This window comes from Boleophthalmus pectinirostris, unplaced genomic scaffold (assembly GCF_026225935.1).
Source record: "Boleophthalmus pectinirostris isolate CB_2022bp ecotype Guang Dong unplaced genomic scaffold, ASM2622593v1 HiC_scaffold_8, whole genome shotgun sequence".
Lineage (NCBI taxonomy): Eukaryota > Metazoa > Chordata > Actinopteri > Gobiiformes > Gobiidae > Boleophthalmus > Boleophthalmus pectinirostris.
Window position 1 is genome coordinate 22,605,151 of NW_026571515.1, and position 27,770 is coordinate 22,632,920.

Here is a 27,770-nt window from a genome sequence, read left to right on the forward strand (position 1 = left end):
AAAAGAAACAAACAGGTTGGCAATGCACTGACAAGAACAGATTTCAGTAAATTGTGTTTTGGGGGCTATTACAAGATTCTCCTGGAGTCTTCTCTGTGTAAAAAGCTCTGCGGTGCTGTGAATATACCTCTAATGGAAGAGCGTTTGGGTAAGATAGTGATGGCTCCCGTAGCGACCTCTTCGAGTTGGTGGATAGGGCTGCTCTTAGCTCCCCAGCTGTCAGAGCCAATCCACAGGAAGTGTCCCACCTGATTGGCCCGCTTGGTCGCGTTGAGAATCCCTCTAGAACATAGAGATCAGGTTTAGGTTAGGAGACAAGATGGGGGACTAAAAGATTAACCGTGGAGGTAATATGTGAGACGCCAGTTGGAAAATGAGATCTTAGACTAGATTTTCTATTAGCATATCTAACCAGAGTTTAGGATTGTTGTAAAGGTATGGACACTGAACAAATTTCTTCAAAATAACCACTTAGTTACATAAATTGAATTGGGGTGTAGCTAATTCAATATCAGCAATTTGTGATTTTATAACTCTTGGGGACTTGTGTGTGCATTTCCCATAATATAATTTTGATTAACATTTACTGTAGAACTAAGTTTGCGGAGCAAGTCATACTGTGAGACTCAGAACCACAGACTGTATAAAGAAGTGGCCTAAGGGAATGTGAACTCATCTATAGAGTGCAACTCCAGTCAAATGAAGCTCACAATGGTAGCAATTACCATTTTAACCAATGTCATGTAGGTCAAATATCTAACCTTTATGATCATCTTTTTTTGTTTTTAACATAATATTTTTGTGCCTCCATTTACAGTTTACAAACTTGTGAACATTTTTGGAATTACGTGTGTTTGTTAAACTTTGAGTAGAATTTGAATTAGAAATTGCAAATTGATCAGGTCATATTCCACCTGGAACAAAACAAAAATATTTATTCTCATCGCACCTAAAATAACCAAGTCCAAATGTTAATTTAAACTAAACATGCAGAGTAGGCCATACTGTGAGATGCAGTACCATATACTGTATAAAGAAGTGGACTAAGGGAGTGTAACATCACCCATAGCGGTCAGCTCCAGTCAAATGTAGCTCATGATGCTAGCTGTTATAGAAGCGAATTTGGAGCCAGGACCACATTAGGAATATGAATTTTTTTACAGAGAAAATAGCGAATAAAAAAACAAAACAGGATCATGTAGAGCATGTTAATACAAATATTTTAAGACCAAAATGACAAGGATCACGGCATCAGTTACAGAGTGAGAGGCCAATTGGAAACAGAGTCGAGTCGGACGCTCCCCCACTTCCTATTTGGAACGTGATGACTGGCAGGTTAGTTATGTCCATACACACTGGAAAACAACAATCTTCAATAAATTAAAATAGTTTGAATTAACATTTGGACTTGGTTTGAGTGGAGCTTTCTTATTTTAGGTGAAATGAGAATAAATATTTAGTTCTGTTCCAAGTGGAATATGACCTGGTCAATTTCCAAATTCTAACTCAAATTCTATTCAGAGTTTGACAAACACAAAATTCACAACAACACTTAATTTGAGAATTTTTAACAGTTTAGTAAACTGTAAATGGAGGCACAAAGATATTATATTTAAAAAAAATTAAATAGATTATCATCCCTACCTCACATTGGCATCATTAATTGTGAAATAACAAATATTAAAACAATTAATTATGGATTGTATCACTGTAAAAAAAATGTAATTTGAATTAATTACTAACACAACTTGGTAGATTACCAATTTTGTTACGGTTTTGTTCTAAAAAAAAAAAAAAAAAACGTAACAAAATTGGTAATCTACCATTTACAGTTGGGATGACACAGGCACAGAACATTTTCATCTTTCCTCCAGCTTATCTCCAGGAGCTTAGTAGGTGAAATGCACGGACACATCCTATAGTTCTCACATCAGGCTCTTATATTTACCGTATGTCCTCCTCACTGGCAAAGATGATGACGGCTCTTGCGTGCTGAGACTCCAGTAACTGTTGGACGCCTTTGTCGTAATCCTCCAGCTTTGGGTTGTGGGGGATTTTCAGTGACTGGGCGATGCAGATCCCACCTGAAGAATGGGACAGAAGGAAAAAGAGATAAGGTAATGATGAAATGCACCAATATTCAATGAGATATTCGTCAAGGTGGAAAAAATTAGGAAAGGAAAAATCTATGATGAATATTTGTTTTGATGCAGATCTTGTTTTTGTGTGTGATGACAAATTCTGTACATTTATGGATGAAATTTATACTTTGGTCTAATCTACAGAAGCAAAATATTAGCTTTTGCAGATTAGACAGTGCGCAATGTGAAAAAGGTTACCCCTGAGCTAGAGCTACTTTGTCTACAATTTTTTTCTCCAATTTAATTTTAGTATTTGTAATTGTTGATATTAAAATATGTTAATCTTTCTGTCAATGTCCTTTTCTTAAAGATACACTATGGAACTTTTTGGTTAGGGGTCTGGCATTTGCATGCCTCTATGGAGATGCCATTGCTCTGCCTGAAATGTTCCACTGTATAACATTAAACAGCTCTACTTTACATTTATCCAGTTCCAGGTGGTTGTAACAAGCTCTACATTATGTAACTTCTCTAGTGGTGGTTTAGTTACTGCTTTGCCGATAATTTTCTCATAATAAGGCATTAAACTTATCTATCTTCATGAAGATAGGAAGGTGATGCCATAAGTTATGGATTCAGCTGGGGTCTCATTTGCAAGGCGTGCGTATGTAAAAATATATTACATGACTTTCCATATTAAGTCGGAGATCTATAAAAAGACAACTTTACATAGAAATGTTCCAGACTCTGAACACTGCCTGTGGGGACTTTGAGAGACGAGACAGAAGACAAGATTCTCACTTAAAAGAGCAAGAAGACTGTGTTTTGTTTGAACATGCAATTTTAGTCACACTTTTGCACTGCACAATACAACGTTAGGGGCAAATTCCAAAAATGCTAGTCATATTTTTCCCTACAGTATGCATTGTCACACTCAAACTGTGCTCTCCCACTGAGGCTCTTCCTCATAGAGAGCGTTATAGGCAAATCTGCTGGAGCAAATCCAATAATCCACACCAGCCGGGATGACATAAAGCTACACATTTTGCATTATGGATCTGAGTGAATCCAGCAGACGCCATTGACTTTCCATTTTAAGTCATTATCATACATCTCTATTGGAAGTCGTACCAATCAGATAGCGGGCTGGAATAAAACAACAATGAGGATATTAATGCTGGCAATAAATCACTGTGCAGCAGGTCATCGCTAATGAATCTGAATGGGATGAAGATGTCTGATTGCGTTTCTGTCTTACTAAGCATCTGCTTGGGGTTTGGGTACAATATTCAACAAATTAGCTTGTAGCAATGTATTGTTTTTTGTAGCAACTCAACAGTGTAGTGATATCTTCCAGGGTGCACTACAGCTCATAGTGTTGTGCGTTGTGATGATAATCCAGTTTCAATTTTTATTTTGATTTAAAGAAAAATGCTCAATACTTTTCTTACTTTTCTTTAGTATTCTACTGTAACCCTAATATATTATTCTCAGCAGTCTCTTGGCATATTAGATTTAATATAATGTATTTTCTGCTTCCTTGCTTAAATAGACCAATATGGCAGAACAGTGTACAACTCAGTGTACAGTATTTATTTAGCAACTTGTCCTCACATATGCACAGTGCGTGTTGACAGTTTTTCTATAGGTGCACTGGCCTAATGCACTGGACTGAAAGAATAACAGGAACCAATGTTAATAGGTGTTCTGTTTAAATTTGTGTGTGGTTTGGTCTTTGGTTTAGTTCTTAAATGTATGAATTTGCATCAGGGTTCTTAGTTGCACAGATGAAAGTCATTTAAATTGTTTCAGTAGATGCACAATTTCTTTGGCTTGTGACTGAAAAATGCATGTCCGTCCTGCGCATCTAGCACAAAAAGAGGCAGGGCTTAAAATAGTGTATTTGATGTCTTAAACGCGAAGCCATCAGCCCCGGTAATATCAGTTTGAGCCATCTTCTTGTGCATTCATAATCAAGAGCAGCTAGTTGTACAGTTGTACAGCAGTTGTATAGTGTTAGCTTGGCTGTCTGTTTATGCTTTGTTCATGTGGTCACGACGCACGCAGTGTTTCCTGCGTCACGAGAAAGAGGAAAGAAATTGTCGCTTCCTCAATGTGTATTTATGCATTACGTTTCATAATCAAACCTCCAACCTTATTTGCTGTCACTATTTCACACATTTACTTATGATTTGGAGTTTCAAATGGTAAAAAAGAAAAAAAGTCAAGTTGTCAATGGGCAGGAGCAGACAGGTGCATGAGAGCGGAGAGGAGAGACGTGAGGCAAAATACATAATTAACGCAATTAATTAATTATTAATTAATAATTTTGCATTCAAATCAGTTAAATTCACACTGTTTCTTTAAAAATGTGTGTTATTTGATCTATTTTACACACCGTATATGTGCTATTTAAGGAAAAAATAAAATTAAGACAGATATGTCTTAATTAGATGGACAGGTGATAACACCATCTACCGCGGTATAGTTAGGGAGCGGTATGATGATATCAAAAAACAGATATCGCGTAACTCTAAAACAAATAAAATAATATGTGACAAATAAAGCAAATGTTATCAATCAAATGTTATTTTAATCCTTCCAGACCAGGGGTCGGCAACCTGCGGCTCTTTCATCCTTCTGTTGTGGGTTGCTGTGACTTTGGAAAATAAATAATGAATATTTAATTACAATGTATTTTTATTTTGTTTGTTTTTAAATGTAATTCTAAATTTGTAGATAATGGTAATCCTGTAACACTAAAATAAAATGTTCAAAATATTTTTGTTGCTCAAAATATGCGTCAAAGCCGCCGATGTGCGACACCAGGCACAGATCTGGCAGACCAGATTTACCAGGTCCTAGATCAGCAGCATGATTTATTGAGCTTTTTGACCCCGGTAGGTAAAAGAAAAAAGAAGAAAAGAAAAGTTTCTGAAGAAAACAGAATGTTTAATGCTATGTGGACAGATTCATTTTCTATCACGGCTGGTGAGGCTGGTACACGTGGAACTACATGCAATAAAGTGACGATGGAACACAGAAGCAAACGGCAGGTTTGGTTTGCTGTGAGTGGAAAATTTAAGTTTGGATTTTTATTTCCTACGAGGAGGACTCAAATAGACACTGAGTGTGTTTAAAGCAGCTTTACACACATTTGTTTATGTTTTACAGAAACAAAACTTAAAACCACATGGTTAATTTGCTGTTAGTGCTCTGTGTCTCCCTGATGTGGTCAGCTTCTGTCAGACTAGAGGACAGGAATCAGTAGAGTATGTGTGTTCTTTCTGTGAGAGAGGAAGATTATACGTCTGCAGATCATACACATAGACCATATACATGAATGGATTTATATTCTCTGTAGAATTTTATTGATTTCTTAAATGCAACACACTTTAGTCCTTTATACAGAGCATACAGGTAAAAAAATGATATGCAGTGTTCTCCTCATTTTAGATGTCAAAGGGGTTTTGTGGCTCCAGGTGTTTTCTGTGAGAGATGCTCCAAATGGCTCTTTGAGCATTTAAGGTTGCCAACCCCTCTTCCAGACAATAGAATATATATGTTTAAACAAGAACTAAAGTATGTCAAAATGTGTATTCCATGTAGACAATCTTAAGGCCGCCACACAACACAGAAGAATTTGCTTGTGATTTGCTTCTCCCCGAGTTCGGGGACTTTATGGCTTCGTGTGTGATTTTGAAGCTGCTGCGCTCCTCGTGTGTGGTGTCACTGTGACTCTGAGCTGCTCTGTCAGATTGTAACCACCAAATATCAGCTATGCTACAGCAACAGCCAATAAAACAGAGCACTGGGGCAGAGGAGTGACGGACACAGAGGAGCAAGATACAAACTCAGGAAATAGCAAAAATAATGAGGCGACTTTATCACTCACCTCTCTGAAAGTTTTAAAGTTAAACTGCAGCATCTCATCCATATTGTCCAGAGAATTTGTCCTCTGCAAATAATGACACCTAGTCCACAGAACCACGCTACTAATCCAGTTTGAAGCGTTCTTTGAAAGTAAAAAGTCAAGAGAAGTTTCTCACGTGTGTCTGTTTACATCCACACAGTGCACGGTGCTCGAGATAAATCTTCTGATTAGCAATAGTCACTCTACTTCCTGTGCACTTCATCGGGAGCCTTCTGTGCATTAAATATCATGTATATTAAGTATTGCACCACATTTCACAAATAATAATAACACAGTTTTGACTTGTATCTAAACCAGAAGTGTAGAGCTCTGATCTTTGAACTCTTAAGTCTCAAATTGAGTCGTTTTAATCTAGACAGGAAAGAGGAGACGTGAGGTGCACTCACAGCTTTATATCCTGTAGTCCGCAGACATATCCTGCTGCAGTCTTTGCAATTGGAGATTTTAAATCTCATAAGATTCTCCTTGTGTTTGTGGTGTGCACGTTTTGTTGCATGTTTAAAAATCGTTTAAGACTGAAAAATCCTGCAGTGTGTGGCAGCCTTTAGTCTGAAACGTATGTGTTAAGTCTTAAATCGTTAATCGTTAATGGTGTTTGCGGCATTATGTTACACTAAATAATTAGCTTTTTGCAGCTCATTAAGGAGTTGAGAGTCAAATAAATTCTCCCATAAAATGCATTGTTTCCCTTCAGTGCAGCTATTACAAGTATAAGAGCCTTTCAAGCAGTCTGGATGAGGCCTATGTACAGACATAGGCCTACTGTACAAAGTTGAGGTGCTTATACTGCACTACACTGTCCCATAGACCTGCATTAATGCTGTAGCTAAGATCTGCTCAAACCAATTAAAATTCTCCCACTCCTGCTCTTACCCAATAACCTTCAGTCTGAGTCTGGCTGAATGCAGAAATGGAAGAATCTCCTAATTGCCCGTCTCCTCAGTCTCATTACTTTGATATAAACAGCTTTTAGTTGGCACATCGCACATCACAAGTCGGTTTACTGCAACATTTCTTAAGGCGAAAGACGGTGAAATGACAACAGCCCGACCCCCTCTTCACTACTCATGTCGTTAGCATTAGCAGACACTGGGCTGTACCCTAACTCATGTCTGACATGTTTTGCATTCAAAAAGAGTTAATTGTATTCCTGCACAACAGAGGGACATAAAGTGACTCCTATCTGTTGATTAGATGTGACATAGAAAAAATATACATGCTTTTGCACAACTATGTGTTAATATGGAATGCGTGTGAATGGTGATGACCAGGTTGAATGAGTATATTGGCAGCAGTGCTTGTATCAATCTGCCCCAGGGGTGCTGTAGTGTAAAGTGAATAGATAATGAACCAAATAGAGTGTGCTAAAATATCAATATATTGTGACTAAGTCTGTATCGTTATCATGGGTTACGGTATCGATATTGCCATGAGTATTTTTTTGGTATCTTTAACCAAACTCTTTTGTGACAGTGCTCCTGTAATGCATTATCATTTGTTTTTATTTCTTATATATTTTGCAAGCTAGAGAGCCCCTAAAGAAGAAGAACTGAAAAACACCCAGACATTCATATATTATTATAACAAAATTATACAAATCCCGTTTCATGTAATTATAGTGTGTAAAGTACTTATGAATACATTGCAATTATGCAAATGATATACACACAGCAATTTTTTAAATTTTACTATTAAAGACTGGTATATAATTTAAATTTTCATATCTAAATCCTAGTCTAAATCAGGCCACAGTAAAGTGGATGCTGTGCTAGTCAGTGCATTTTGCTGCTCTGAGTCTGTCTCATAAAAGGAAAGTCCATTTGGTCTTTGGTCGGCTGCTGCAGCTGTGGGCTGTATTGTATCCTATTAGAGCATTACATGGCTGCAGAGGTTTGTGTTGGTGGTCTCTCTGAGTAGAGAGCTCTGTCTCAGTACAATGAGAAAAGAAACTAGTGACTGAGCACTTTGGAGAATATCATTTATTTTAACCATATGCTTATTAGAGTGTACATTTATTCATCAAATAAGTCACAGTGATAGAGTGATAAGTAAAGACATGGTTTGGCTGATATATTGGGCCTATACTTGGACTTTTTAGTACATCAACTAACGATCGACTAAAGATAGCTGCACAAACTGTGACTACACAGCTCTCTTAAAGGTTTGTGGTAAAAATGGCCTTGGGGGGAGATTGTAGTACATTTAAATGAGATGATTTGAGGAATATAATCAAAATCGGCCTTACATATTGGCCAAAAAACATCATAACAAACTTTTTGGGCATCAGTTACTTTGTACTCTAAACAATAGGTATCGCATCGGCCATGACAAAAACTATATTGGTTGATCTCTAGTAATAAGTAAAATTTTGATGGGTTATTAAAGCAAAAGATCATATCCAGGTTGCTTGGATATTACTTTCCTTCCGAGGCTGACCCAATATTACCCAGTGCAAATCTACATTCTACACACTCTTCATTTCTATAGCACCCATACGCATTCAGAGACACAGACAGGTAGGCGGGGGCAGGTGGACGTAGAACTGATTAATTTTGACCTGGCTGACCTCAAAGGTAGCTTGAAAAGAAATAAAGTTTAAATATGCAAGAACACTCAAAACACTAGATAAAAGATATATGTATGTGTTTTTTCCACCCATAGCTTCATTAGACGGTAAACAGTGTGAAATGGGGGTGAAAGGTGAAGGGGAGGGACAGACATTCAGGGAGAGACATTCAGAAAATTATTGAAGCCGGAACTTGATCTCATAGTGCTATGGCTGCTAAAGACAGTTGTGTGTTGTGACCAGACCCTTGGCCATAATGCAACATATTTATCATATATTTTTATGAAACCCAATAGCTTCTGTCCACAGCAGCATGCTACCTAGTCCACTGTGCCTCAAAGCTAACAGTCACTTTTATTAAAATCGTAAAGCATAAAATAAACAACCTATTAAAATTCAAATTAATTAAAATAAAGGCTACCCACTACTACTACTACTACTACTTTGTGGCAGTGTTTTAATATTTATTATGCTTAAAAATTAGCATTAGAGAGCAGTGAGTCACAAACATCTTGCTGAAGTATGGAGTAAGAAAGCTTTCAGAAATATTTGTGTGCATGGGATAGAAATCCGTGCATACTTGGGAAATCCATGCATATTTGTCTGTAGTTGAGCATAAATAAATATTCGTAAACTCTCAAATGCGTCCAGTCATACATAAAATGTATTGTGTGTATTTTATCCATCAGAATATGAACTGAAAGTTACAACATCAAGAATTACAATCAGGAAATTTAAATTTCCAATCACGCTTTCTTCAGTATGAATACGAATTCACAGACACGACTCAACTCTCAATAATACATCATCACAGGCATTATTAATTGAGCAGAAGAAACATCGATTGAGACGCCGCACTTTTGCACCACTTACGGACTGAACCAGGACTGAACCAGGACTGAACCAGGACTGAACCAGGACTAAACCAGGACTAAACCAGGAGTAAACCAGGACTAAACCAGGACTAAACCAGGACTGATCCCAGGACTAAACTAGGATTGAACCAGGACTGAAACAGGACTAAAACAGGACTAAACCAGGACTGTTCCCAGGACTGAACCAGGCAGACAAATCAGGACTGAACTAGGACTAAAACAGGACTCAACTAGGACTAAACCAAGACCAAACCAAGACTAAACCAAGACTAAACCAGAAATGCACCAGGACTGAGTGTCGGGACGGGCACGGAGGTGCACACGTGTAGACCATCGGGAAAGGACGAGGCCATCGCCTGATCGCGCTTTGCGGACACCCCGCTCCACGGGCTCAGGGTTCTCCCTCTCTCTCTCACTCAAGTCCAAGATTAGTCCTGGTTTAGTCCTGGTTTAGACCTGGTTTATTCCTGGTTTATGCCTGGTTTAGTCCTGATTTAGTCCTGGTTCAATCTGTATGCAGCGCAAAAGTGAGGGGTCACAATCAATGTTTCTTCTGCTCAATAAATAATGCCTGTGAAGTGATGATGTATTTTTGACAGTCAAGTTGCATCTGTGAATTCATATTTGTACTGATGAAAATGTAATCATAAAGTTTCATTTTGTGATTATAATTCTTGATTGATGTAACTTTTCAGTTTGTACTGTGATGAATAAAATATATACAATACATTTTATGTATGACAGGGCTCATTCAAGAGTTTACGAATATTTATTTTATAATCAACTATAGCCAAATATGTAAGTATTTCCCAAATATGCATGGATTGCTATCCCATGCACACAAATATTTCTGAAAGCTTTCTTACTCCATAGTGAAGTATTCATTTTATTTGTGTACTTTTTAACATGTTTCTCCCTGTTCACAGCCTTATCTTTAAAGGTGCATTGTGTAACTTTTCTGGTGGAGGGTCCATCAAATGCTTTTCACTATGGAGATGTTATTGCTTTGTCTGGAATGTTTCACAGTGTGGCATTAAACCTTGTTATCTTCATGGAGACCAAAACAGGGCAAGTTACAGGTCAGATCTGTGGAAAGGCGACAGTCAGAATGCCTGTTTTTGAAGCTACAAAAGCACCTGTAATTTAATAAATGTAAGATAGAGCTGTTTAATATCATACTGTGGAACATTCCAAGCAATGACATAACCATAGAAACAAGCAGGTGATGAACCCTCAACCAGCAAACTTACATAATGCACTTTTAAAACTATTTACTTATTTTAGCACAACTTGACAAAAACCGTACACAGATGAAACTAGACAGGTGGTGGCTGTGTGCTATTGTAAACAGAGCGTATTGAAATTACCTATGTTGTTCTTATGGAAGTAGAAGTGCGTGTATGTTGTCTGTATATTACTTGTGACTAAACTGCATAATGCTCAGAGCACGTACAGCCCACAACATTTCCACATTTTCAGCCGGCATTAAGTCAGGCATCCCTGTCTAATTATGAAATGATAAATCAAAAACTGACAGGCAATAAATTATCTTAGTTTTGCGTCATATCCGAATTACAAGCACCTTCTTGTTGAACACAGGTAGGTCTGCCACACATTAATCCCACGGGAAAAGGGGCTAAAGGGATAATGCAGTGAACGACGATCTCATGAAAATGCATTAAAAGTCTATTATGATACAGGGCTGCAGGCTCGTCCCAAGACTTATGGCGTTTTAACAGTCTTGAGTGGAGATATATTATAGGTCACAGCAGTCGATAATACCAGCGCACACCACAAGAGCCGCTGATGAAGATGAGGGGCTCTTTAAGTCTTTATGGGCTGAGATCGCTCCGGGCTGTGGCCTCCCCTGAAGCTGGGAGACCGGAGCTTCTGCAGCAGAGAGGGTGAATTATTGAATGAGTGTAGAAAGAATAGCCCACACGCTGTTGTCAGTCAGGGAGAGGGGCGGTCAATTTGTCAGAGGGCAGGCAGTACTCAGACCCCCGAAGGAAGACGCAGCAGCCTCCACGTGTGAGGCCAGACTCCTAAATGCCAGGAAATTTTTTAAGTTTGAAGTTTAAGTGGTTTTATTATGGACTTGCTGGGAATGAATGTAACAGCAGATGAAATATGAGATGAATATGTCATGACTGCAGATAAGATGGATATTTATTAAGGTGTTTTGTTTTTTGTTTTTTTTAACAACTTCAAAAGTGTATCAATCTTATGTGCTCACCTTTGAGGAAATTACAAGACTACTAATAAATTGCCTCAACAGTCAGTCCCGTCTACATTCTGTTCGAATCCAGTGGGTCTCGAACTGGACAACAGAGCATGAAAATCCTCCGTCCAAACTTGGGATGGTCCAACCAGAGCTGCTAATTTGTAGCATGTGTGTCTCAAATGTGGAGGACATCTCCTCTCAAAAATTCATCATTCAACATTCAAAACAAAATATATAACTTCTTTTACCTGAGATAAGTAATAGTTTGGTGATATGATTGTTGATTCTCCAAATATCTGCACTTTTTCTCAGTCGTGTTTTTTTTTTTCCCCCCACTTTTTTTTTTACATGTAAACCATCTTTGATGCAAACTGACCATGCGTCTCTTTAATTTGTTAATCCACCTGTCAATTACACCCTCTGGAATCGAGGAAACAGGATACAGCTCCAGATCTACTCATCTTCGTAAAGTTTTGTCAAAGCGTGTGGTTCTGGCTGGCCAGGTAAAGTAATCGGGAGTAGTACAGGAGTACATTTTGCTGTGGTATTGATTTTGTTCTTTAGACTCTATGCTAAATAATTAATTTGTTTAAAGAAGTCTTTTCTTGTACAGGAGTGGTTTTCTTTTAATCACGTATCAGGTATCAAGTAATCAAGCATTTTGGTGTCTTATACATCTACCTGAGTACATGCTTGAACTGTATAACTTTATAATATGGGAAAAGTGACTTTACAGTTGGTTGTAAGATTAACAAAGCCTTAGACAGACATTTAAATTGGGGTATCGTAGAACATTTTGTTTACAATAATCTAATATTTTGTGCATCTTAAAATGACTTCCATTTTCCAAGGACAGTTTTGACGGATTTGATTTCTACTAAATCAAATCTGGCGGATACGAGAATCTGAATTATTCAATTGTATAGAAAGAATAGCCCATGTGCGAGCGTCAGTCATATTGATGGACAGTTTGTCAGAGGGCAGGCAGCAGTGAGAGCAGTTGAGGGGAAAATACAGGGCTCTGAGTGAACCCCTGAGACAGGCAGTGGGCAGGGCCTCACCTGTCACTGGGAGCATGAGACTGCGGCTCAGGCCGTAAAGCTTTGTCTCACACTGCGGATGAGAGATGAGAGACTGGAAATGGCAGGCAATTTTTACAGTAGGTTGTAATTTAGGAGTGGTTTTATGGACTTCCTTGAAATCTAGAGTTACATTCAGATGATTTATGTGTATAATATGCCAAGACGATTTTCATTCATTTACCTTGGTTTTTCCGGTTATTGCCCACAGGGGGCAAGATCATTTCCAAGCAACTTATCCCCCCTAGGTCCAGGCCGGCACTAAAAATACAACTATTCACTCTCTCATTAACAACTGAACCCAAACATAAAAGTGAAAGTAATAACAATTCAATAGGTACATTTATATAGGCTATAACAAATACCTGCAATTTTAGATGTCCTGTTTTATGGTCACAGTATTAGTAGTAAGGCATTAGTCTTCTTAGTCTAGTAATTAGCATTAGTCTTCTAAGTGAAGTGTCTTGCCCATGGACACAATAGCTGCATGCACTAGTTGTAGCTCTTTAGTTGAAAGCTATAACCATACGCTAAAACTGCTGACTGGAAAGAGAAGTGATATTCAAGTGACTGATACAGCCTCCATACTTAAATGTTTTTCAAGGAAAGTCAATTTATGAACCCTAATGATGCCAAAGAAACGGTAAATACCCCTTGACCTTTAACCTTTAGCCTGACATTGTATTTGGGTATCAGAGGCTGCAGGGTGACTCTGGTGGTTAAATTCATTAGCCTTTGGGCAGGTCTTGCCTTATCTGTCTCTGTGCAATAGGTCATGCTCCGTATTAACTGCTTCAATTATTCATCCCTGGCTCCGTCACCTTTAAAAACACACTGCCAGCTGAGAAATCTACTTTCACCCTCATTTTTCTCACTGAAGTCCAAATCCTTTTAAAATGGAGCTCTGGGTGGATTAGACACACACCTACACACTCGAGGCACCAGGGAAACTGTAATGCAGCAATTATATTTATCACCTGTACTTTTCAATGGCAGTGATGTGAGGGTGCACTTCAAAACGCCAGACATAGAGTGACATTCATGCTATATATATACAACTATCAGACAAAACACAGCAGGAAAATTGGCTTTCCAACAAATTGTGAGGTTAGACAATGGGTCAGACTCAAAGCACCTCCAAAATGCTGTTGAGGGACGTTACAGGTCTGTAACAGTACAGATAAGGTGACGTGGCCCTTACACGAAAAAGCTCCTTGGTTTGATTTTACAGGCCTTTCTTTTGTCTGTGGATTTTGTATTTTTTACTCATTTGATTTGATTTGGTTTGACCTAGGCACTCTTTTCACTGTTTTCCAAATCAACCCAAAAGACCCAGTATATTACAGTAACTCACGAGCTAGGGACTCTTTTGTTGTGTACCCCACCTTCCCATCACAAACCCCACACTGAAGAGCCTGTCATCACACATAATCCATAGTCCACTGTGGCATAATCCAGGATTCTTATCATAAATATATGTTTAAAAAGTCCAAGCAAATCTGATTCTCTAGTCCACCGCCAAACGGTAATCCAAAACACCAAATGCCAATCATCTACACTATGTGAACAAAGAAATAATAAAACTAACAAAACTAACAAAAAGTAAGACCCATAACTAGCTATAGGTACTCCTGCTGAAGATAATGGGTCATGATGTGCTTCTTAGATGACAGGAGAGCAACTGGTTGATGGATCAAAAATAAAACATTTCCCTACAGGCCCAATAAAGTCTATAAACTCAAATGACTTGCCCCATTTGTTGTTTATAAAGCTGTGCATAAAGCTCTGGTCATAATGTTATGACTTATCCATTTGTGTGACTGCACTGTTGATCTTTCCATTTTCCCTCAAGCAACAATTTCGCTGTTAGATGCGTGCTGTGAAAATGTTTAGGTTCCTTCGCGCTATGCAAGTGGATTAGACACACACCTACACACTTGAAACTCTAGCCACAGGGGAAGCTATAATACTGCAATTATATTTATCACCTCTACTTCCCAACAGCAGTCATATAAGGGTACACTTCAGAGTGCCTGACATAAGGTGACACTGTATGCATTGTTCTACCACTGGGAGACTGGGTTGGAAAGGCCTCGTATAACTATCCCGTCCACTTTAGTGTTTGCTGCAAAGTCAAAGTCCCCATAGTCCCAAAGCCTTTCTCCACAGCCCGCTCACATCCAAGTACTCATCATGTTGGCAACTCGGTGCAATCAATTCCTCGGAGGAACACAATGTGGGAGGTTTTCTTCAAATGCTAGTCTTTTGTATCAAATAGGGAAAAACTGAACTCCATCACTCCTGGCAGTGGTCCAAGACAGGCACCCAAAGTACAAACAAGATTAATCTCTGCCAGCTTCACCTGCAGCAAAGACGGAGGACGGTGCACGCGGTGGAACAATGCCTAAACATAGCAGACAAGTCAGAGAAAAGAGGAGCACAGATCAATACGGCCTGACCATCACTCGCATTTCAGCTCGGGGTAATGGCTGGCCATATTGCATTAGTTTTGCTGGATGGTTTCTCCTTGAAGTGGTGAAGCGAGAATCCTACTAATGCATCTGACATTTCACTGCAAGCACATACAGAGCACAGGCCAAACGCACAAGGGCTGGAACTCTCAAGGTCTGAGAGATCAGGAAGCAAGCTACTAGCAACCCAATAACATTCATGTTTGTTCTACATAAGAGCTAATTTACACTGCTACACATGACACTGTGCCCCCTACAGGTTGGACATGATGTTATGATGGACATGAAGCCATGACCTTGTGTTAAAACAACAAACGGTGATCCACTTTGTATGCTGACACCTTTCCGTCAGAACAGGATCCACTTATTCACTTATTCAGAGTCTGGGCTATGGTGCCAGGCTAGTTACATCCTCCATTCACTGTGTGCATCACCTGTTTCCATTGCCAATTCACCACACCAGAGTTCTAAAAAATACCTGCACAAATCAATACTAGAGGTGTACAAAAATATCAAAATATCATTATATATCATGATACTAAATTTGCTGATACAGTATCATTATTTTGGCTGCTGTTTTGATATATATCGGTAAGATAATTTTTTAAATACGTTTTAGGATTTTTTTGTGACTGCACTGGAAGGCAAGTTGTTTATGCAGTACACTTGATATACCAGTATTCATATGAACTTTGCACAGGTAGTGGTTAAGGCTGCTCGATTATGGAAAAAATCATTATCATGATTATTGAAATCTTCGAATCGAATAAATCGAATATTCAAATGATTATTTTTTAGTTACATGATGTAAAGTATTTATTAAGCATCCCCCCCAACATAAAGCAATATATCACTGACGATCATGTGCCATATCAACTATATATTGTGATAATATCGTATCATGAGCCATGTATCGTGTATTGTACCAAATTGTGAGGGACCCTGTGATTCCCAGCCATAATCAATACTAAAGCTAATACCTAAACTAGATAATCATTTGTGAACGTAGTGATACTATGAACAAGTAGTATGAACACATGGTAAAAAGTAAATCATGATGCTTATGCTTAAAATGTTGTTTGTTTGGCGGCCTAAATACTATCAACTTATAGTTCAATATATGTTAGATGGAAGAATCACTTTTGGGGCTCAATATTTATCATGGGTATTTCTTAGTCAGGAACTTTTTGTTATTATTCCTGTTCTACAATTAGAGGGTTTGTTAAATTACTTCCAGTGTTTCATTACACTATTTATTTATTGCCGTTGGTGTTCTTAACCATTTTTACATTTAGAATAGTTTTGGGAATGATTTTACTTTACTTCAAATTGTACTTCATTTGTAATTGTGAGAGGCCTATTGTTTGGTTGTAATATTTCACAGTATGGCATAAAACTCCATGGAGATGTTTAGAAGTATGATTTTAACTTTCTATTTCCATCCATGCCACCTCCAGAAAGTTATGTGGACTTGCTTTAATAATCATACTACTGCTGACTAGAGCTGCTGTTTTATATGCTCATGCCTTTTCTACTCAGAATACGAAGTTTATCTGTAAGTGGTTACAATGTTATGCCTGATTGGCGTACATGAGAATCTTCAGTTCTCCAGATGTCGTGTGCTGCTTTTGAATAAGTGCTGTGAGTTGCTCTATGCCATTTCATAATTAATGTGTTTATTAAAGATACCGAGCCTTGGGTAATGGAGGCTGCTTCTGCTCGGTGCAAATAACACACATTTGTACATAAAGCCGAGAGATACTGCAGATCGACTTTGACTCAAAAGAAAAAAGGGATGAGTCAACAGCTACAGTCACTTTAGATTTTTCGACTGTGGAGACTGGATCATAATATTATCTGCATGTTTACAGCTCTTTGCAACCAAACAGATGCCTTAGATTTTATCATTGTGTAAGATAAAGCAGGGTGTGTTTAGTTGTGGTGTTCGCAGTTCAGTCTGTTTGGAATGCATATTTCACTTTAGTCTGATAGAGATAAAGGATTAAAACCGCCATATACATATACATAAACATATACATTTACATATGCACGTACATTAGCCTATAAGTTTTACTCTTGTTTACTCTGATTTGTTTCTAGTTTAATTTCAATGTGAACATGTTTTGGTCCCATTCTATTCCCAGTTTTGATGTACCGTGAACTCCATTTTCTTAGACGAGTCCTGCCTCAGTCGTGGTTTAGTTCTTTTAGAGATAGACCGATATATAAGTATATATACTAGACTATAAGGTGCACTTAAAATCCTTGATTTTTCAAAAAAAATTGACAGTGTGTCTTATAATCCGGTGCACCTTATATATTAATTCTGGTTGTGCTTACATACCTCGAACCGATTTTATGTGGTACACGGCGCTCAAAAATCTGTCAAAATGTTTTAGTACAACTTTGGTAAGCTACGAAGCTGCACCACTTGATGGATTGTCAGAGTATTACCGCTACCATAGTCAGGAGTGTCGTCGAGTAAAGTATAGATTTGTGTTGACACAGACACTTTCTCCAGCTCCTCTGGGGGGACCCCGAGACATTCCCAGGCCAGCCAAGAGGCATAGTCCCTCCAGCGTGTCCTGGGTCTTCTCCGGGGCCTCCTTCCACTGGGACATGCCCAGGAGGCATCCAGAACAGATGCCTGAGCCACCTCAACTGACTCCTCTCGACGTGGAGGAGCAGCAGCTCTACTCTGAGCTTCTCCCATGTGACTGAGCTCCTCACCCTATCTCTAAGGGTGCGCCCAGCCACCCTGCGAAGGAAACTCATTTTGAGCGCTTGTATCTGGGATCTTGTCCTTTTGGTAATTATCCAGAGCTCATGACCATAGGTGAGAGTAGGAAAGAAGACTGACCGGTAAATCGAGAGCTTCGTCTTTCGACTCAGCTCCCTCTTCACCACAACGGTCCGATACAGCGACCGCATCACTGCAGATGCTGCACTGGTCCACTTGTCAATCTCACGCTCCATCCTCCCCTCACTCGTGAACAAGTCCCTAAGATACTTTAACTCCTCCACTTGAGGTTCTTTCAGTGCTTATAGTTTATGCAAATGAGCCATGTGGTTTTAAGTTTTGTTTCTGTAAAAACTAAACAAATGTGTGCAAAGGTACATTAAACACATTATTACTCAATGTATATTTGAGTCCTCCTCGTAGGAAATAAAAATCAAACTTAAATTATCCACCCACATTCACATTCATAATACACATTCACCAAGACAGGGAGGCAATGCCGCTGGCAGATTGTGGCGTAACTGCCAATTGTGGATGCCTGGGCCAAGGGATCAGTCTCAAGAGTCGTCTGTTTATGCACCTTACAATCCGGTGCGCCGTATAGTCCGAAAAATACGGTAAGTCAAAAGGACTGTGACTGAGTTTGTAATAAATTGAAATTACATAATTTGAGAAAAATAATCAAAATCAGCTTTACATATTGGCCCAAAATATCGTCAGAGCTTGGTTTTTCTGGAGTCTAAATAGTCATATCAACACCAGTCATAAAAAAAATAAAAATAAACAAAACAAAACAAAAAACATATTGATCAGTCTCTAAGTTCTATATTAGTCCAGGTTTAGACTTCACCCATGGTCCTGGCTTATATGCTAGTCCTATTTTAGCACCTCCATTTTCCTTTTGATATCATCTTCATTTCAGAATACACCACTTGAAAATCCCAATATTTTCTGCTGGTACTCTGTGGGGATCATACGCCTGAGGACTCCTGGAGTATACAATAAGGTGAAAAGCATTGAACCTGGTTGTTTATCCCGCTGCAGTATTATCCATCTCCGTGGCGATGTAAATGCAGGCACAAACAGGTGCTGAAGTTTTAATGAGAGATCACAGTGGACATGAACGCAGCAGTAAAATATTAATGCGGACTGGACTGGAGCAGAGCCGTGGGGATGTCGTTAGCTTTCTCATTTTAGAGGTTTCTGTGCATTAGCGTGTGTCCAGACACATCACTCAGCGGTCAGAGGAAATGGTCAAGAGGCTATAGATCTGATCTCATAATTTATATAGACATTTATATAGTACAAAAACAACAGAGAGATTGAGTTTGCTGTTTAGTTTTAAAAGAACCATAGTATGCCATTTATTGATCGATGTTATAATGTTGTTTCCTCATCATTCCTCAACAAATCTGGAGTCGTGTTTTGTTTCATTCACACATGTTTAACACACAAACCCTGCATATTTAGGATGAATTCTTCACTTAAGGAAAAACACTGTTCTACCTTGTGATGTCATGTGGCAATACAGGAAATGCTCTACACAGTTTTGAAGTCCATATAAATGATCCTCATGGAAGGAGGATCATTTGGGCCATTTCAGCCCTGGAATTGCCAATTTCGACATAAATGTAAAAAAAATAAAGGTAAAAAGTAATTGTTAACTTGAAAACTACTGCTTCATGACATCACAAGGTGGACAAGAGCATTGAGAGCTTTACAGATGCAGACAGACTATTAATAATGGATTACTAAATTGTGCAGATGAAAAAAAAAAAAAACACAACTCCAGCTATGTTTTGATGAGGTAACAATATTCTAACATGGCGTAAAGTGCACAGCAGTCAATTTTGCATAATATAGGACCTTTAATATATTTGGTATCATACAATTCTAGTTAAAAAATCACATTGCAATAAAAGTATCTAAGTAAGCAAAAGCTGTTGAAAGGTTCGTTCACAATTGTACAACAGTGAAACTACTATTATTATTGCAAGAATTTTTCTTTTCAACTTTTACTTGCACTGTTTGATTTACTACTATTACAGTTGTACCATCACCTCAATTGCACAAAATTACTGTTGCTATTGTGAATTCCTATGACTATTGCGCTGCCCTTTAAAACAGCTCCAGAACCTTTTCCAAAGTAAGTAAATTGCTCCATTAATGTGTCTAATTAATTTCTGCCACTAGTGACAGCAAGCAAGAAGTCAAACGTAGAAGATAAACTGCTCCCACATAAAAAAACACATAAAAACTGAAATGCAAATTAGCTTTTATTATTTTTCCTCACCCTCATGCTAACCTCTCCAAATCCACATTCAAATGTAACAGTTTCGCTTCATTCGGATAATTAGCTCTGCAACAATTATCATTAATGTAGCACGACCCGAACATGAGGCTGATTAGGATTCTGCAGCTTCTGTCTGAGCCAGTTCACTCTAATCCTGATGCGCAGTCTGTCCCCAAAAGCACAGATTTGATCCCTTTAAAAATACAAAATATGTTAAGTCTAACTGCTTTGAGCACACAAATACAGGGGCTCACTGCATGGTTAGCCAAATCTTTGAATAATTATAAAAGAGAATACCATTTAATTAAGAGGGGAAAAATATGCAACTGCAGCGTTCAAAATGACCTGATTCAATGTTCTGTTGCCATATCAAACATATTATTTCATAATTTTTAGTGTAAGTCCAATTATTTTTGTGAAAATACTGTAATTCGTACGACTTCTACTACTACAATAACAGCTAATATTACGTCATGGTTGATTTCCCCTTTTTTATTTATTTGATTCATTTAACCTTTCTTTCTGAGAGTCAATTCTGATTTACAATGGTGACCTGGCCAAGAGGCTGCAAAACAACAAGAAAAAGCAACAGGATCAATAACAAGCACATCAAATATGAACAAAATATATTACATTTTCAAAATAGTGGTTGAAAGCTTGTTCTTCAAAGCGGACATTTTAATGAAGGAACTGAATTGAGTTTGTTGCAACTGATTGCAATCGTTTGAGGTGTCCAAAGTAAAAAGGAAGAACAGTTAGTAATTTTCAGAAAAGTGACAGCAAAATATGAACATGCTAGAATGATTTATCCCAGAGGCCTCTCCGGAAGCGGCACACTTTATTTATCCCTGTTTCATTTCAGTAAAAAATAATGTGTTTCTTTTAAAACTTTCTGAAGGAAAAAGTAAAAAAATATACTCAGTTTTAGACAGCTTGACAAAACCAAAGCTGTTCTTTAAGTTTTCATTCAATGCATTCAGAATTATTTAGCTTTCCAAGTATCATTTTCAATTGCTTTAACAAGGATCTAAGTGCCCCAGGGTTATTCTATCAGCATCAATAGTACATGAACCACAGTTTGAACTGTATGCAATTAGGGCATCAACAAGAAAATAAAACAGACAAATTAGCCAAATGAATTACAGTCATATGTTTGATGTTCTGTATTAGAAATGTCCACTGGAGAAAAAAAAATCCTTATGGAGGCACAAAGTGTAAACCTGTGAATATTATTATCAGTATTGCCTCTCCTCTGTAGGCCATATTCACAGCCTCCACTCTCACAACTCACTGGAGGACTGGAGTTAGCAAACAGATCAATAATTCATCCAGCTAAAACAACAGAGTTTGAACCTGAATTGGAAATGCAATTGTGATCAGTCTTTTACTGGGAAAATGTACATAGAATCATACAGTGCGAAGTCGCCACTGCATATTTGAGTCAATTTTCTCAGGTGGAATTTTCAATCAAACAAGATGATACAAGACATGATATTGGATATTGAAAACAAGACAATACAGAATTTATATGTCACGTAATACATTAAAGGTGCACAATGCAATAAGGCTGGGTATCATTAAGAAGTTGCAGATACAATATACACCTTAATACAGTGCGCTATTGATTCGATACGATTCGATATGTTATATTTCAAACTGATTTGATATGGTGCAATAAAAAATAAAGGTTAAATCGTGGCTGTGATACTAAAAGTCTTTCTTGAGCAAAGTTAATATGAAACACAAACATTTTAATCCTCAAATGCGTCGCATAAACGATTTTCCTTTCTCTGAACAAGCAACAAAACTGTAGCTGTAACAAAATGATTTAGTAAAATATACCAAAAAATACTCTTGGTGGATAACATGGAATTAAACTGATAAATCTTGCATTTATTCAATTGCACTGTTTAATGCCCAAAAAAACATCCTCACTGCATCCTCACTGTGAGCAGTGTCACCTCTCCACAGATCTGACCTGTAATTTGGCCTGGTGACATGCCGTGCTTGTACAGTACAGTATTGTACAGTACAATAGGCAAAGCAATAACGTTTCCATAGAGATAAACAGAAAACTGACCGTCCACATTGTGTTCATAATATTTTTGTTTCATTTGTTGCACAATTTATATAATATCATATATTTATTATGTATACATTTCCAGTAAAAAAACAAACAAAAGAGCTCCATGGAAAATTACTAGCACTATTGACCTTTGTAACAGTATAATGTAACTTAAATTATTTTGGTTGCAGATTGGTGGAAATAACAAGTAACAAGTTGTGTGTGTAGTAGAGGTAAGCCCACTCACAGTACGGCTGCAAGTGTTTAGAAATATGATATGAGCAAATATGTATTATGAAAAGTTATATGGTGGGCCTTTAAAGGTGCACTGCCCAACTTTTCTGGTGGAGGGTCTGCTACTTATTTGTCGCCAAGGAGATATCATTGCTTTGCCTGGAATGTTCCATGGTATAATATTAAAAATATCCACATAGCATTTATTCATTAGGGGTGTTTCTATTACTGAAAAATATAGTAATTCCTTCTGTGTATAGGGAAGACTCTCCACAGATCTGAATTGTAATGTAGCGTAGTGCTGTAACCTGTTTGTCTCCCTTATGATAGATATGATTCAGTTAATACTGTGGAACATTCTAGACAAAGCGATAGGATTTCAGTGGAGATTAGCAGGTGGGGGAGAATCTACTAGAAATGTTACGCAATGCACTTTTAAGCAGTGGTGTAGTGGGGATTTTTAAGTGGGGTACACTCACTTTCTGTAAAACTTTCATTACAAACATAAAGGCAACAGCCTGGTAAAAATCTGTAATATTTGATCTTTTTTTACTCAAAATGATGCGGAATCATGTTATTAACATTAACGCCGTTCATAATCACCTACAGAACATAAATCATAGGCTACAACAGCTGGACCAGGTCTTAACCGGGACTAAACCAAGACTAATCTTGGACTTGAGAGAGAGAGAACCCCGAGCCCACAGAACAGGGTGTCGAAAAAGGCAACGGGTGCACTTAGCCCTGTGGCGCGCGGAGCTCTGCGCTGGTCCTTTCGCCTGTGGTCATCCGATGGTCAATGCAGGTGCACCGCCGGGCCCATTATTATATACTCTTGTTGGGGAAGTGGGTGGATGGTGTACCTCCACGTACCACGTCCACTACCCTCCTGCCTTTAAGTAAAATATGCAAGATCTGTCTAACCCAGCCCCCACTTTCACAATACCTGCTTCCTTGGACAGCTGTGTGAAGGCCTCCACTCCTCTCTCTCCGTAGCTCCCCTCAGAGGCGATTGTTGAGACATAGGTCCAGCCCATGGATCTGATGATGTCCACCATGGCCTGGGCCTGGAACGAGTCCGGAGGAACCACTCGAGAGAAGAAGTCATAGCGCCGATCATCGCTCAACTCTGGAGCTGTGGAGGCGTAGCTTATCTGAGGGATCTGCATGGGAAGTGACAAAACAACTGTCAGCAAGGAAAATGTTGTCCTCAAGGATCATTTTTTAGGAGCAGAGAAATATAAAAGGTAATGGCTTTGTGTGAGTTTAACAATTCACCCAAGACAAGAGCTACAATAGTGTTCTACAACAGGCAAGTGTAATTCTAAGTGAATAGAGGGTAATACTGAAGAATTAAAGTGAATCCATATTTTCCTTTGAATCTGTTAAAGAATGACATAATATGGTGATTAATAGTCCACCATAATTAAATAAGAAAGAAAAAAAACAACACACGATAAAAAGCATCTTGATCCCAAAGAATAGGCAAGAATAATATTAAGTGAATACACTAAAAACAAACTTTGAACCAATATTTTTACATTTAATAGATTAAAGAATTAAATTATATTGTGATTAATAGTCCATCATAATTAAATAAGAAAGAAGAAAACACAACACAATAAAAATAATCCCAAATAATAGGCAAGACATGGCATTGATTTGTTGAGTGTAAACTTTTATTCCACATTTTAAAACATTTTAAAAAACAAAATAAATAAAAAAGAAGAAAACACCAGAAGCCACTATGGGTGACAGTCTGCAGAGACTCTACAGCAGGTATTATATAACACAGTGTTATTATATAAATTGTACACTTAAATACTCTTTGGGGAATTACTGTGTTTTTTTGTTGTTGTTGTTACATAAGAACTGGGCTTTTTTTTGCATTGGGACGCCAAAGTCTGGTTTGTCTTAACACAATCTGTTCTTATTATATCTGTTGTATTCAAGAGCATAATGTTTTGCAGATAACAATGTCCTAAAAGTAATAAACTTCCACACTACAAAACACAGTAAAAAAAAAACACAATTTGCATAATTAAAAAGCAATTTAAATGTAAGTTGACCTTTGGTGCGTTGTAAGCGGTGTTGTGTCTAATTTAGTGTGGCAGTGTTGGTAAATAGTGCTGAGTAGTGCACACAGGAGTGAGCCACAGGGGCAACTTGACACAAATACGCAGAAGATAATGGCAGCGAGATTTTGAAGCTGTGGTGGAGGACACTTACAGATAATATCAAGAGTCATTTTTACACAGTTGCAGTGGCAGGAAAGTCTGTCACTGTGAATATCTTGTTTTAAGTTGTGTTTCTTATCACAAGCTTGGGTATTTTAGAGCTTAGAGGTCTTTACTTATAGATACTATTTCCACGACAGGTTATTGCCTATAAGAATTTAAGCATAACTCTACAACTTTTACTAAAGCAGATGTTTTATGCCCAAATGGACTTTTGAGGGCTTTTAACCATGCCATAATTGTTTCCCCTCACCATTAACTCACCAGAAGTGATTCGTACATGTTTGACCAATCTTGAATTGCTAATTTTCATTGATGGCATTTTGCTGATCAACTCCCATTTTCACTGCCAATGGTATACACCCACTGCTCTGTATTTACTTTGTTCTCCAATTTTATTTTCTTAATCAGTGATATGCATATTGGTACAAATGGAAAAAAAAAAAATCTGCTATTGTGATGCGTAGCTATTGTGATGAAATTTTTAGATGAATATTGACATTTAATGTTCAAATTATAACATCATGGGTGCCATGGATTCTAACTATATAGCAAACAAAGACACAATATGTTTTCTTAGTTTTAAATGCAGAGCAGGTCATCTTGGGGTTTGATCCTGTCACTCACCATTTCATCCTGCCAGTGTGTTCTAATGATACAGTGGATACATTTAGATGGCTATTAAAAATCAGCTATGGTAACCTATACTCTAATAATAATAAGATCTCAAAAGAGTGTAGCCCTTACTTGAAAATGTAAAAACGGACAAGGTAAAAACCCGAGGCAAAGTGACTAAAAATATTAAAAGTCCTTTATTAGATGGAGAGGGATGCCAATGCATTTCGACCAGCAAGATGGTATTCATCAGACCTACACAGATGTGATCAATCAGAAAGAAATCAGATTACTTACATCAAATGTAACTGTTTACATTAAACTGAACTCCAGAAATCAACAATCTCTTTTTGTGTGTAAACATAGCCAGTGTCCCTCTCCATTTGTGTTTGCTGACAGATTATATAGACATTTATTTCAATTAAACACAGAATTTGAGTAACATTTTTCCCAAATAAATATTTACAACTTATGCTAGTGAATTCAGAAACAATAAAGTCCAAACCATCTCATCAGCCTCTTCTGACCCTGATACTTCACAACACCACAGGGACCCAGTCTATCACAGTGCCCTTCTTCTCCAAGTCAAGTGGGTATGCACACATTCACATATATTATTCTGCCTTACCCACAATGCACCGGGCCTATCACATGCTAATCTGAACAGCATATCCATTTGAGTTAGGGCGATCAGACACAGCGGAGGCAGAGCAGAGATGTGATCCAGGACACCACAGCTCGCCGATGGGACCTCTTCAAACTCACGCAGGCTGAGAGATAGCTTTGACCCGGCACTCAAACGGGGTCAACCGCTCACAGCTGACAAATTGAGGAGCAGCAGGAGAGAGCAAGACCAAGATGTTTTGAGTTGTCAGGAAATATAAGTTATTCTAACGCAGCCAAAAGACGTGGCAGTTCTAGTATGACTCAAGTACCACACCTTTGATCCAGACCAAATGCACGTGTATAACTCATAGTATTAGCAGGAATAGTTTAATATTAGTAGAAATTATAGTATAGTATTTCAAGTGGTACAACTTACAGGAGCAGTGGTAGTACTTTTACTAGTACTGGTGAAAACTGCTTTAAGATTAACTATACATAGCTATCAACATTAATACTCCACAAATCTGAATGAGATTAAATTATTCAAATAAAAAATTATTGTGCCACGATAATCTTAACCAAATCTATGAGAAACATTGAAATGGATATGCAATGCTCTTTTTAAGCCTTGAGTCAGTCCATTATTCTGAGTGGTAAAATATTTCTCAAGACATAGCTGCTCTGTGACAATTTGTGAGAGATGTGGCAGCTAATTGCCTCCCTCCAACCACCAACAAACAGAAATCACACCATCACACACTGAAGTATCACAGACATAAGTCTGTGAAGTGCCTCACAGTATTCAGAGCAAATACTGGGAGTTAAAACATCAAACTCCTCATTAGAGGGCAATTGTCTCTATTTACTGATCAACTACCACCATAAGAGTAATAATGAGAAAATCTCTTTTGCACCTAAACTAATCCACAATTGAGCGTGACTCATTCTAACAAGTTAAATCGAACTTCTAACACCGAGAGAAAAGCATAAAAAATGAAGCAGAGCACGGTAATGGGAAAGCAGATGTAACATTGATTTGCATTTAAAAAGTCTGCTCTCTCCCAAAAGTACGTGGGACATTACACAGTAGATCTATCAAATGTAGAATTCAGCAGAGACACTCAAAGTCAAAAGGTGTTCGAGTTTTATCCAATCACGTAGTGAGTTCTTCAACACTGTCCCCACAGAGCGTTTTGCTGCAGGGAGCAGTTAAAATCGCAATGTCGCTTCACTTTGTCCCAGGTTTGTACCCGGCATTTTAATATAATTTCTCTTTCTCTCAATCTACATCTCTACTACAAACAGTCACACATAAAAGTTATATTTTTTAATTACCATAATGACCTCCAGGTTTAAAACTGCTTTGGAAGGAAAGAGCAGCCAAAATTAAGCCTGACGAAATTATGATACAAAGAAATGCTGAGCAACAGTGATCTGAATCTAACAGTTTTTATGTTTTAATAGCTTACATGAAATGGGAAAAGAAGTTAATATTTTAAGCATAATTTAATTAAATGTGACAAATCTTTCTTGGGTCACAGATGACTAAATCTAATAAGCGTACAGAGAAGGAAGAGGCGTTCTGAAATCTGTACTCAATTAAAAGTACAGTTTATGCAGTTAAAGCTGCAATATGTGACTAGTGAAGCATACATGTAATCTGCTTATCTACATGGAGATGTTCTTGTTTTGTCTGGAATGCTCCACAATACAGCATTAAACTTGCTTACATTTATCCAAGTAAGATAGC

General features: G+C 37.9%; 1 protein-coding gene across 1 annotated transcript in view; it reads right to left on the bottom strand.

The window, feature by feature from the left end:
* Positions 1-23,755, bottom strand: part of LOC110158052 (metabotropic glutamate receptor 7-like) — an 85,111-nt gene extending 61,356 nt beyond the window's left edge. Inside the window, exons 1-3 of the mRNA XM_055165953.1 lie at positions 23,509-23,755; positions 1,949-2,084; positions 128-282 (exon numbers count right to left, since the gene is read on the bottom strand). Coding sequence (XP_055021928.1) covers positions 128-282; positions 1,949-2,084; positions 23,509-23,731 — 514 coding nt within the window. The 5' untranslated portion in view covers positions 23,732-23,755. The remainder of the gene's footprint in view (positions 1-127; positions 283-1,948; positions 2,085-23,508) is intronic.
* Between the last annotated feature and the right edge of the window lie 4,015 nt (positions 23,756-27,770).